Source organism: Haemaphysalis longicornis, unplaced genomic scaffold (genome assembly GCF_048455015.1).
Source record: "Haemaphysalis longicornis isolate Haplotype H1 unplaced genomic scaffold, Haemaphysalis longicornis Haplotype H1 scaffold_47, whole genome shotgun sequence".
In the NCBI taxonomy this organism is placed as follows: domain Eukaryota; kingdom Metazoa; phylum Arthropoda; class Arachnida; order Ixodida; family Ixodidae; genus Haemaphysalis; species Haemaphysalis longicornis.
The window spans coordinates 1,535,526-1,547,770 of NW_027526379.1; the positions used below are offsets into that span (position 1 = coordinate 1,535,526).

Here is a 12,245-nt window from a genome sequence, read left to right on the forward strand (position 1 = left end):
AATTGCAGTATGTACTACCATTTATTTTTGTGATGCAGTGTTTACGCCTATTTGCTGCTAGTGGACGGTGTCTGAAACCCGCACAAGCTACTATAATGCAGTTTTCTTTTAAGTGCGAATGCACTTTATAAGCGACCCTGAATCACTCGTCCGCCGTCCGCGCTCCCCCTCTCCCCTAGCAACGGCGCGGAGGAGGAGAGAGAGCGTGCGTAGCAACGGTCTCGGCGTAGCAACGGTCTCCTGCTCGGCGTAGCTGCGGGCGGCGAGCCGCTCCCTGAATCACTCGTCCGCCGTCCGCGCTCCCCCTCTCCCCTAGCAACGGCGCGGAGGAGGAGAGAGAGCGTGCGTAGCAACGGTCTCGGCGTAGCAACGGTCTCCTGCTCGGCGTAGCTGCGGGCGGCGATCGGGCATTCGCACTTTGCCATCTTCCCTCTCACTTGGGAAATGCTTGTCTTTTTCGGTAATCATTTTTCCTCCTTGTGTATTGTTTTTGGTGAAAAATAAAACTGAATATTTGAATATATTACCAAATTGGCCAGAATTCTAGACTTATCTTGTGGTAACAACAACGTTTCGTGAAGTTAGTCCAGTGATACAACGGGCCTCTTGATATTTTACTGTATTAGGTTCCATAAAAAAACTCCCCACCAAATGTACATAAAAAGACGTAACATTTTATATCTTATAGGTAGGCCCAAATTGTAATGGCAATATAGCCCTCGCTCCAGGAAAAGAAATTTCTACTTATCTTTCTACGTATGTACGAATAGTTAGATATCTCCTTTTCGGTGCAAATCCACTGCGTAATTGATTGCATCCTAACAAAAGGAGGTAGAAAATAGGTCTGCAAAATTCTGCGGCAGTCTTAGAAATCAGCGCAGGTAGAATTGAGTGTTAAATCTTTCAAAGAGACTGTTCTAGCTCTTCCTTCTGTATAAGCCGTCCTCGATGCCAATGTTTGTTTGTCTGTCGTGTTTGCGATATATTCAATTTATTTCACTTTTATTGCAAAATTAGTTTCAACATGCACGACTGGGTAAGAACACAGCAGTATGTACCAAGGTTAATCAAAACAGCAGGTGGGACTTGCCTCCTACAGGACTAACTTCATTGTCACGCTAAACGAAGAGATAAGCAGATAGTGTAGAAAATGACCCGCCGCGGTGGCTCAGTGGCTAAGGCGTTGCGCTGCTGAGCACGAGGTCGCGGGTTCGATTCCCGGCCGCGGCGGCCGCTTTTCTGATGGAGGCGAAAGGCAAAAACACCCGTGTGTTCGAGATTTCGGCGCACGTTAAAGATCCCCAGGTGGTCAAAATTAATCCGGAGCCCTCCACTACGGCGCGCCTCATCGCCTGCGTTGCGTCGGCGCGTTAAACCCTACAATCAATCAATCAATTAGTGTAGAAAATGTAGAAGAAGAGGAAGAGAAATAAAAGTGAGAAGGAAGAAGAAGTGGTGGCAGTTTGGAACGGCGGATCTTGTCTCGCTGCTCTTCTCCCGATCCGGTTGAACATTGGTTGCCGAAACCCAGTGCGGTAAGGAATGACAGAGTCAATCACGCATCGAACGGCCTGTCTCTCAACTGCTCTGCCACTTCGCGCCCCGAGTGGGGGAGGAATCATTCAACGGAGTGGCCCTAGAACGTCACGGGCGGAGGGACAACCAGCTTCAGCCTGCCACGCCTCAAGAGCGCTTCAAGAGAAAGCTCTCTCCGCGAAGAGCCAAGAACACGACGCACATACATGAAGCTCGCTCGCTGCTAGACGCCAGATGTGAAGACTTCGCCAAGCTCACTGGCTTACAAGATGAGCTCGTGACCAACTACGCCGAGCTGTTGAAGATCAACAAGGAGCCCGAGAACTAGCTTACGGTGGAAGAACTCGACATCAAATATCAAGCGGACGAGGAATGCAAAGATCTGACCCTCAACACGTTGGCGCAAATTCGTCGCAAAATCGACCTCTTGGAACAAACCGCTCAAAATGCCTCACAAACGCCAGCCGTCAACGAAGCACTCCCGCTTTCACAGGAAAGGGCGGCAAAGACCTTGGGATTTCGGTTTCCGCAGCTGGACATACCTGTCTTTTCAGGTGAGCTCTGGCGTTGGACGGGCTTTTGGGAGCAGTTTGAGCAGACTACCGCAACAATAGCGCCCTTACGCCCACGTCGAAGTCCTGTCACCTACACCGTTACGTGACGCGTAAGGCGGCCGCAGAAATCACAGGCATAGCAACCACATAGTCCTGCTATGCGGAAGCTGTAGAAATTCTCAAGCAGCAGTACAGGGATAAGAAAAGTATTCAGCAGCGCCATCTGTCCACACTGAGAAATCTGCCGCCTGTAAAATCATCTGCTGACGTAAGGGGATAGTGAGGCTTTGCGATGCGGCTCAGTTAAATATCCGCTGTTTGAACGCCCTCAACGTACCAACTTGCAGCTTCCCGGCCAGGCTCGTCGATATACTGCATCAGGCGCTCCCAAACGACATCGTGATGATCTTCACTAAAGAGAAGCGGCATCGAGCGCTGAACACCTCTTTAGCAGATGACTCGCCTCCAACTAACCCATCGGCAGAACTGAACTCCTCCACAGCGGACGACCCGCTTCCAGTGAATTCATCGGCAGCGTCGACTGAGTCAGACGTTGAACTGAAGGAACTGCTCACCTTCGTGAGGATTGAGCTGGAGAGTCACAGGCAGTGCTGTGAGTTGCCCCAAAGACAGTTCGCTGGCAACCGTCCAGAGAAGCAGCGAAACAATTGAGTCGGAATTACACGTCGCTGACCGTAAAGAAGCGTGTTTCTATTGCCGTTCTACGAAGCACGGCACGCACTCATGCGCCGCCGACATCTATCCAGCCACTAAGAAAGAGCACATTGTGAAGTACAGAAGATATTCTAGGTGCACGTCTAAGGGTCACCAAGCGAGAGACTGCGCAGCTGGATTGAGTTGTGCGTCGTGTCGCGAGAGGCATGCAACCAGCAAGTGCTGCCCTTCGTTTAAGAACAACAGTGCAAACGAGGTTGCGCAGGGAAGTACAGTTTGCGTATCGGTCACGGCTCGAGCAGCTGGAGAGAACGAACAGCGAGATGTTTGCGCTAAGGACAACGGGATGTATCGCCCTCCAGACAATCTGACCATGGCTGAGCCACTATGGGAGGAGCCGTCCGGTTCGAGGCATACTCGACCACGGAAGCCAGCGATTCTTCATTACCGCACACCTCTCAACCAAGCTGCGTTTTAAGGTCGTGAACGAGACGACGGTCGCCTTCAACACGTTTGGAAGTGCTTCTACGGCATGTGCGCAGAAGCAAAAAGTAGTTCAAGTCCCATTTCGCAGCCAGCACGTTACAGACTTCTACCGAATTGAGGCTATAGTTGTATCTGTTATTTTGTCGAGATATATCTGCTTCATCAGCTTACATCTCATTTGCGCATGAACTGCGGAGGCAAGGCAAGGTCTACGCTGATGAGCAGAGACTGATAGGCGTGGATTCAGAGACCGGTCTAGGTATTCTCATCTGACCCGACTACATATGGCGTTTGATAACTGGAGAGGTGATTCGGAGTCGTGAAATCGAAGGCCGTGCTGCGGTAAACACTATTTTCGGGTGGACCCGTGAAGACCTATCTCGGCAGAAGTCATTCCTACAATGTGAAACTCACCTTATGGTCTGCGTTAATTCTGCAGGTGAGCAGAGTCGCAGAAGACAAATCAGCGCAAAAGATTTTGCAGGCCTTCTGGCAGTTAGAATAAATGGGCATTAGTGAACCATCTACTGGTTGTCTGCCACAGTTTAAACAAAAAATTCAGGAGAACAGCGGATGGTACACTGTTGCGCTTCCCTGGAAAGAAGGACGGAAAAATTCCTTGATGGACAATGGTGATATCGCACTGAATCGGCTGCAGAGATTACTAAAGCGACTTTCTTACCAAGGAGTGCTGTTACATAAGTACGACACCATCATCAGATAGTACTTGTCGTTCAACCACGCTGGCGTTGTATCCGTAATAGTTCCTGATGGTGATAAGACGCATCGCGAAGTCCTGCGTGAAGATTCAGTGACAACCAAATTGCGAATTGTCTTTGACGCGTCCTCGCATTCCCAATGTGCACCGTCCTTCAACGACTGCCTCGACACAGGAACGAACCTCAGTCCAGATTTACTAAAGAGTTCTACCTCGGTTTAGATGGCATCCCATGACCATAAGCACGGATATCGAAAAGGAATTCTTGCAAACCGAAGTGCAATAACCTGATCGGGACGCTTTCAGATTTGTCTGGTTTGACATACTTCCTACCAGTTAAACACGGTCTAATGTAGAATGACGAGAGTGCCATTTGGAGCCGCTTTTTGAACCTCTTTAAGCCTGGTGCGCAGATTTACTGTAGCTGGCTGTGCTTACGATCCCAGGGTGCGTGAGGCATGGAGTTGATAAAGCTGTGAAAACTGCTGAAGTTTATATCTTTGTAGACGCCAGCTTGGAAGCATGTGGAGCGTGCGCATATCTCAAAGCTTCGGACGCCAATGATCATGTTGTCACTAACTTTATTATGGCCAAATCTCGAGTCGCACCTACGAAAGCCTTGGCTCATCCAAAATCGGAACTGATGGGCACCGTGGTGGGTGGGAGACTGGCAAATTAATTACCTGCGAACGTCGTGGTATAAATAGTTTCTAACATCGGTTATTTAGGCAGATTTTAGCATTCTACTTAAGTAAATTTGAGCGCAGCTGGACAAACAGAACCAGTTTGTCAGGAACAGAATCATCGAAATCACTACTGTAACCAACCCAGAAAACTGGAGATACTACCCACGCGAAGATAATCCTGGAGATTTACACACAAGAGGCGTGTCCGCGAATACTCTACGCTATAGTCGAACATACTGTACAGGCCCAGTCTGGCTGTCGAAACCGCGCTCAGCCAGGCCTACTGACCCAAGCAGAGTGAGAGATGCCTGCGGAAAGCCGACGAGGCATCCAAAGCCGGATAGAGAGGACTCAACTTTCAGGGGTGCTTCTTCAAATAAAGGGAAATTCAGAGCCCCTTTTGTGCCTCAAGAGATTTACCAGCCTGGAAAAGGTGTAGAGCATCATAGCACAGGTCTTGAGGTACATGGAACGTTCTCGCCGTGCGCATAGGTCATTTTCTGCATCGATCCCCGCCGTGGAGATGGACACGGCAAGATTTTCTGTACACGCCATACCCAAATTGAAGCTTTCACCCGCGAAATTCATCATATCTCGCGTAACCAACGCGTCGGCAGGCAATCTGTACTGCGTGATCTCCACCCATTCTTCGGCGACAACAGAGTTCTTCGTTTAATTGGCCGGCTCCAGGGGATGAGAGCAGCATACGAAGAAAAGCATCCGTTCACACTACCGCAGCGGCATGCCTTCACAAGGTTAACGGTCGTTAAAGACCACTGTCGCATGCTTCATGGGGGTGTAGCGAGCACAGCTACCCAGTTACGTCAACGTTTTTGTGTTATTCATGCTCGGCAAGAGGTTAAAGGGGTGATCCGTGCTTGCTTCCTCTGTAAGCGATCCAGCACCAGACCGGTCAACATGCAACATGCTCTTCTTGGACCTCTTCAAATCGGGATTCCGTCTTAGTTAAGCCCCAATTCTGAAGTGTGTTTTTGCCGATGAATAACGGTGGCAACATATAAATTCGCTTCCCTTTGATTGACATCAATACAAGTACATCGTTGACAGCACCTCGCCCTTCCTAATACTTCTTTCTAACCTTGTCAGCGTCAAAATAATCTGGACGTCGTAAATCCTTGCTTATTTGCCCGCAGATGACTGCGGCAGTTATATAAACTCCTTCTGTTGGATTTTGTTGCACGTACCACAACTTTCCAAGCGTTAAATGAGACGTTCGGGCTCACAGTCGCCACGCCAGGTGCTCTTGTGATAAGCACCGCTGCCGACAATCTGCAGCAGCGTTGCCAGATCATGAAATGCGGCACCAAATACTGATAGTAAGTGATATGCGGTGGCTATGGCGTTGAGGTAGCAGTGCGGCTACACCAGACCATATCTGGTGAAAAGTGGTGAAAAACTGTGTTGGGGCTTTAAACCATGGTTTTCTTTCACTGAAAGGAAGCTTTTCCAGCTACTAAGCACAAAGAACGACTGGCATCACTTGCTGCTGGAGTGTTTTAGGGCACTCGATAACCTTTTTTTTTGTTTTACCCGCCCTTGAAAGAACTGAAAACTGAAATTTTACATTTTGTTCTTGAAACAAATCACACTGAATACAATCCAAAATTATACACGCAGGACGTCCCACTAGCATTTCCTCTATAACCAATTTTTCACCAACTTCTTTGCTATGGCATTTCATTGCACCAGAACCAGTGAAATCTTAAATTGTCGCAAATTTCCTTGCGGAAATATGTTGCACTGGGTATTACGCTTGAATATCAAGATATAAAAAGTACAGCAAGCGCTGTACTGAATGCACGGTAACTTTCTGGGCGAGCATTCCAGTAGAAAATGGAGCTCTGCGAAAGATATGAATACAAACTTTGATTTCATTTAACTCAAACTGATTTTGCTAACTTAATTACAGAAGTAAAATGGAGAGTCGAGCTAGTTGGTGAACGTACATTGTTGAAAAATCAGCACGAACAATAAAACACAGCCAAGAAAGCGCCGGTGTCGCCCTTCTTTCTTGTCCGTGTTTTATAGTTCACGCTTAATTTTCAACAATGTTAATTATACAGTTAACCAAGTCACTGCCTCAGCGATGGGATGGACAAAAGCAAGAAAAAATGAGCTTGATCCTTCTTTCAGAGGAATCGGTAAAACACTAAAGTGAAATGTGCCTTCACAGTAGCACTTGAATGTTTATTGTTCATCGATATGAACTTGCACATCGTTATTTATATTTCATCAGTACGGCACTGTTAGACGCATCAACATTCGACACTGAATTACACGCACCGGAGCGTTTCGTAATGCCGATTGAAACCCCAGGCTCGCGCAAACGGTGCGAACGAAACCTAACGGTTTCTCTTGGTGAAGTCGCAGTACGCTACAGTGAAAGGAGCATGACTTGCGGGTCGACAGCAATCTTGTGTGTGGGCTTGGCAAGCGCCGTCCTTCTAGCGGATCACTCAGGCAAACGTGCGACCACATTGGTCCTGCTCCGTTGCGTGTACACCAGACGTTTGCGTTTCGACGAGCTCAGCTTGTGGAACGCGGCGGCGTTCAACAAGCTGAGCGGCGTTCCACATAGGCGGCGGAAGGGTAAACACAGCCGATTCTGCGGCTACACGCTGCCCTATCGAGGCGCGAACTATCGTCGCTGATTAGCGTCGTTACCTACTAGTTCGCTTCACCTTTCCTAGAAGGCAGCACCATCTGAATGTACAAGTGAGAGGGAAGGACATAAGGCGCGTTCTAACAGCCATCCGGGCATGACGTCAGGGCTCAGTCGGTAGGCGTTTCACACTCCCTCTGCAGCCAGAGTGATCATGGGCTGGAAAACTAGCGCCGGCGCGCCAATGAAACTTTTTCTGATGATGTCATTTCTGTGACGGATATAACTTCGGTGAAGTTTGTGTACCCCGGCATAAAATACTTTCGTGTTAAAACGTCTTCTTAAACACTATGTTCTAGAAAATCGTATGCCCTAGATAGATGCCGGAGCCAGAAATACTTTATAATGGCCGTATTTTAGTGCTGGAGAAATGTGGTGAAATTTTGACCAGCCGCTGGTGTGGAAGCCTTTTTTCAATCTGGCAACGCTGGTCTGCAATCCAGCTGCGTGCTACTCGTGGGATACTCACGCGCAGAACTGTGTCAGTTGGTCGGGACTGTGCGGCAGCAAGGCGGGATCGGTGTTGGCGCTGTCGTAGACGCCCTTAACGCACTGGTCGATGTTTTCCGTGTTGCACGCCTCGCTTGCGCCAGGAAACGCCAGGGCTTTTCGACACAGCGCGTTCAGGAAAAGAGAAATACGCAGGAACAACATCAAAAAGAGTGCACAGTTGGGAGTTTACTCTAACAAGTAAAGGTAATCCCCAATTCGTCTGAACCTTCTTTGAAGACGACAACCTTTCTTAGGCTATGTCAACGGAAAAAAGGCCTGTCTGTCTGTCTGTCTGTCTGTCTGTCTGTCTGTCTGTCTGTCTGTCTGTCTGTCTGTCTGTCTGTCTGTCTGTCTGTCTGTCTGTCTGTCTGTCTGTTTAAGTTCAACCACAGATCCAAAGGATCAAAGAACGCTTGAACAAAACTGATATATACGCACAACCATTCCAATTTACTGAAACTAGTGCTGTGCGTCAAACATATCAAAACTGTCGAGGAAAAATGAAATATTATTCATATTTTAAGCAAAACGTAACTACATATCTAACAGTAGCAGTTTTATATTATTTAAAAATGGACGTTGGATTGGTTCTAGCAAAACCGGTGTAAAAATGATGGGACAGCAGAAAGGTAAACGTAAATACCAAAAGAAATCTCTCCTCAAGCTGTTCCAACAACACTGGAAAGTAGCGTTCCCAACAGATGGCGCGCCACCATTGTCATCGTCATCATCATCATCATCACCAGCCTGTTTAGGCTCACTGGAGGGCAAAGGCCTCTCCCATTAATCTACAATTAACCCGGTCCTGTGCTAACTGCGACCAATTTATCCCTGCAAACTTCTTGATCTCATCTGCCCATCTAACCTTCTGCCGCCCCCTGCCGCGCTTGCCTTTTCTAAGGATAAACTGTGTTACCCTTAATGACCAACGGTTATCTCGCCTTCGCATTACATGCCCATTACATTACATTTCTTCTTAGTGAGCGTAGTGCCAGCAGTGTGAGTGTACGTAAACTCAATCGGAATCACGGAACACGAATCTCACCTAATATGGAGAAAGTGAGAGAGGAGGGAAGCAGCTTGAGGGGTGGGGAAAGGGAGAGGATGTTACAAGGAAGGCACGGCAGAAGATGTTTTAACGATATTTCCAGGGAAGTAAGAACATACGCGGCCATGTTTTTGCTTTGGTGTTGTTTTCAACGCTTTTGCTAAGCCCAATACAAGGTGGCGATGGTGGGTCCCACGACCACGAGGCATTTCCAATGATGTGAATTATTCTTACGTACGTACTTACTACGCAGTTTTCTGTGGTTTATTTCTGTAATATTGCTGAGCAGTGAGAGCGTTGTTACCAATACCTTGTTTAGCCCTGTACCCGTTTGGTAAACGCAGCCTCAGTAACGTATGGACAATTCAGTGCACCAGCTCGCATCTGGCAAGCTGCACCATTGCTGGGCACAAGGGCGTGCCGGGCCCGCTCAGCTCAATTACATTGAAGCGAGTTCATTAAGTCCGCCTGGCCGTACGTTGGAGATTCTGTGATGATCTGCCCGAATTGTGTACGGGAAACTAATGCATAAATACCTAACTGGCCCGATGCAGCTGTTATTATAATCTGTGGCGACATGAGCAGTGGCAAGCGCACAGTATATCGCGTCTGATATTGGTAGGACCCCCTTCTAAGTCTAATATTATCCGACGCAGAGGGCAGGGAGCGCCGCAAGAAATAACCCGCGCTATTGGGAGTCTAGTCACGTCCTTTCGGAAACATGGCCACGTCGACCACGAGTGCGTGACTCTACACGGGATACAAACCGTTTTTCTCAATCCTTCTCAGTTATATGTCATCAGTCATGCGGGCATCAATAGTACCGTGCTTTTGGGCTCCTGTGAAGAGCGTAGTATTTCCTCCCAGTTCATTTAATAACTGTCCTTCCTAGTTATTTTAGGTACACGAGTATTATTGCCATTATTGTCGTGTTCAGTGATTCTGACCCACGCTGGGCTATCAGTCTGAACGCGGACGAACTCCCGAGCGGCAACAGAACTTTTCTTATTTATTGATTTCAACATAACCCTAAAGGCACTCCGCTGGAGGGTATTACATAGGTTGTACATTATTATCCCAAAGGTAAAACGATAAATCAAAATGTAATTAAAACAAAATACAAAAACAAAAAGCGCAAATAAAAGGCAGTGCATCACGTAAAAACGGAAAGACCCACACAGAAGACACACACATATAAAGAAGTTTTGGAAGCACCATGTCAAAATTAATACGTCGTCACAGGGACGTTTACTAGCGTGCAGAAAGAAAGATAAGCAAGAAAAAAAAGTGGAAAACAAATTTACAAATGAGGCAGTAAAATGGTGTGATGACTTGGCCGATGTCTTCCGCTTAGCGAGGTTACTCCTAGCGACCGTGTTTATGTACCTTCTGGGAAAACAGCTTCAAGTGTAGTTGCAACACACGTATTTGTAGCCAAGTTCAACTACGTTAGCCTGGAATAACGCCTTTCTATTTCCTGAGTTTTACCACGCTAAAAGACACAAGCCAGCAACCGCCTCTGTTACAAATATTTCATGACTTCACCAGTACCGGCAGCAACGAAGGGTTGCAAGCAAACGGCTTTGAAGTAAATACAAACGCGGAATTATTAAAAATTTACCCACAAGGCAAAAAGCCTATTACTTACTTCTCCACACCACGATTCCAACACAATACAAAACTATATGTCAACTCTGGTCACAATTGGGCGCACTTCTTCGCTTAACAGTCGCATGCCCAAACACACCAACTTTTCCCCTACTCGCTTACTCTACAGCACACAAGTGAGTGGTGCTTCTGACCAGCTCTGCTCTAGTCGTGCAGACGGCCCATAGCGCTTAAGATAGCACTTGCGGCTTCATGTTCATTTACTCCCTTTGTGTAGGTAGCCCAACTGCGTTCATGCCACAAACAATTATGCGTCATGACCACTTCACACCAGTCCTAATTTTGTACCGCGCACCTGGCTGCTACAGACTACTATTGCTCCAAGTTTCCTGTTGCATATGCCCTGACATAATAGGCCCAATGACTCCGAAGCTCAAGAATACGTTCCCGTTCGCGTTGTCTTCCGATGCGGTGTTCCAATTTCCCCTTTAAACACATTCTGCTGAGCGAACTCGTAACAGCTTTCTATAACCACCGTCCATCTACGCCTCGCGTTTCTTTGGCATTCATGGTGCGTCATAAAGCACCACAGCTACGGTAGCAACTTCACCATACGGCAGCCATTGCCTCCTTCTTGGTTCTCTCGATTCTTCGATCTCCATCGATGGAGTCCCGTGTTCTGTCTGTGGGTTTTTAATTTAGGCGACCGGTTTATTCTAACAGCCATGCAAAACGATAAGAGAATCATTTACGAAAGTTGTAGTACTAAAAATAAAGTATTGGGTCACAAATACGGCCAGCGCGAAGCTAGTGGATTCCGTCACGTTTATGTGATTTAAGAAGAAAAAATTTTATGATTTTTTTGTGCGGCGTTTTTTATGTTTACTCGTACTTCTGTGGCTACACTTTGTTTGCACTGTAGCAGCTTGCTCATAGCTAAAGTGACTTATTGAACACATTTCCAATTTCCTGCTTCTTCGGGCTTTCAATGTCTAGAAAAAGCTTCCCGATAACACTGCTCCCGTTGCCCGAACCTCCCGAAAAATTTCATTTCCTTGTTCTATTAGGAATGAACGATATATCAGAAACCACTAATACTTCCAGCCTTTACACATTTCCTTATTTAGCTCCCCTCCTCATTACCCTCGGTTCGAATAAGTGCTTGAGCTCCCGCTATAGTCCCGCAAACAAAAAACTAAACGCAATCGCAACTCACCCACAGCCACAAAGACCACGATGACGGGTCCCCTTCCACAGGCCATTGTTGACGGCAAGTTCAAAGCTCTCACGCAAGTTATTTTCGTAGTGAAGGCAATATGCCGCTTTCCCAGTCCCAAAAACGGGTACTGTTGGGATGTCTCTGCTGCTAGGAGGATTCGTTTGGCACTGGTGAACGATAGACAATGGCTGCGTCGCACGGAAATCTTACACGGGAAATTGCTACGGGAGAGCAGACTCTCTCTTCCACAGTGTAGTCGTCGGCCAATATCGGTTTCACATCCGGATGCTGCAGCAGCGCATGCACGGTGGAATAACTGAGCAGGCTGGCTATATTGCTTTGTCCACCAGCGAAGCCGTGGCCTAAGCGGTTGAGAAGAATTATGCGACATTTAGCCACTCCTTATCATGTTTTTATTGTGAAAGCACCAGTGCCCAAAAGCCGACCGTCAACTCTTAGCACTGTGATTACTTGCACGTGTCTTTTTCTTTTGTGGAATACTATGACTCGGGTGTACCCGAGCTCACATCACCAAGCAAA

General features: G+C 47.4%; 1 protein-coding gene across 1 annotated transcript in view; it reads right to left on the reverse strand.

Annotated features, from left to right (window-relative positions):
- LOC144137708 (uncharacterized) overlaps positions 1 to 11,898 on the reverse strand; it is a 28,040-nt gene extending 16,142 nt beyond the window's left edge. The window contains exons 1-2 of the mRNA XM_077669648.1: positions 11,703 to 11,898; positions 7,808 to 7,943 (exon numbers count right to left, since the gene is read on the reverse strand). Of these exons, the coding sequence (XP_077525774.1) occupies positions 7,808 to 7,943; positions 11,703 to 11,748 (182 nt within the window). The 5' untranslated portion in view covers positions 11,749 to 11,898. The remainder of the gene's footprint in view (positions 1 to 7,807; positions 7,944 to 11,702) is intronic.
- Positions 11,899 to 12,245: the final 347 nt, after the last annotated feature.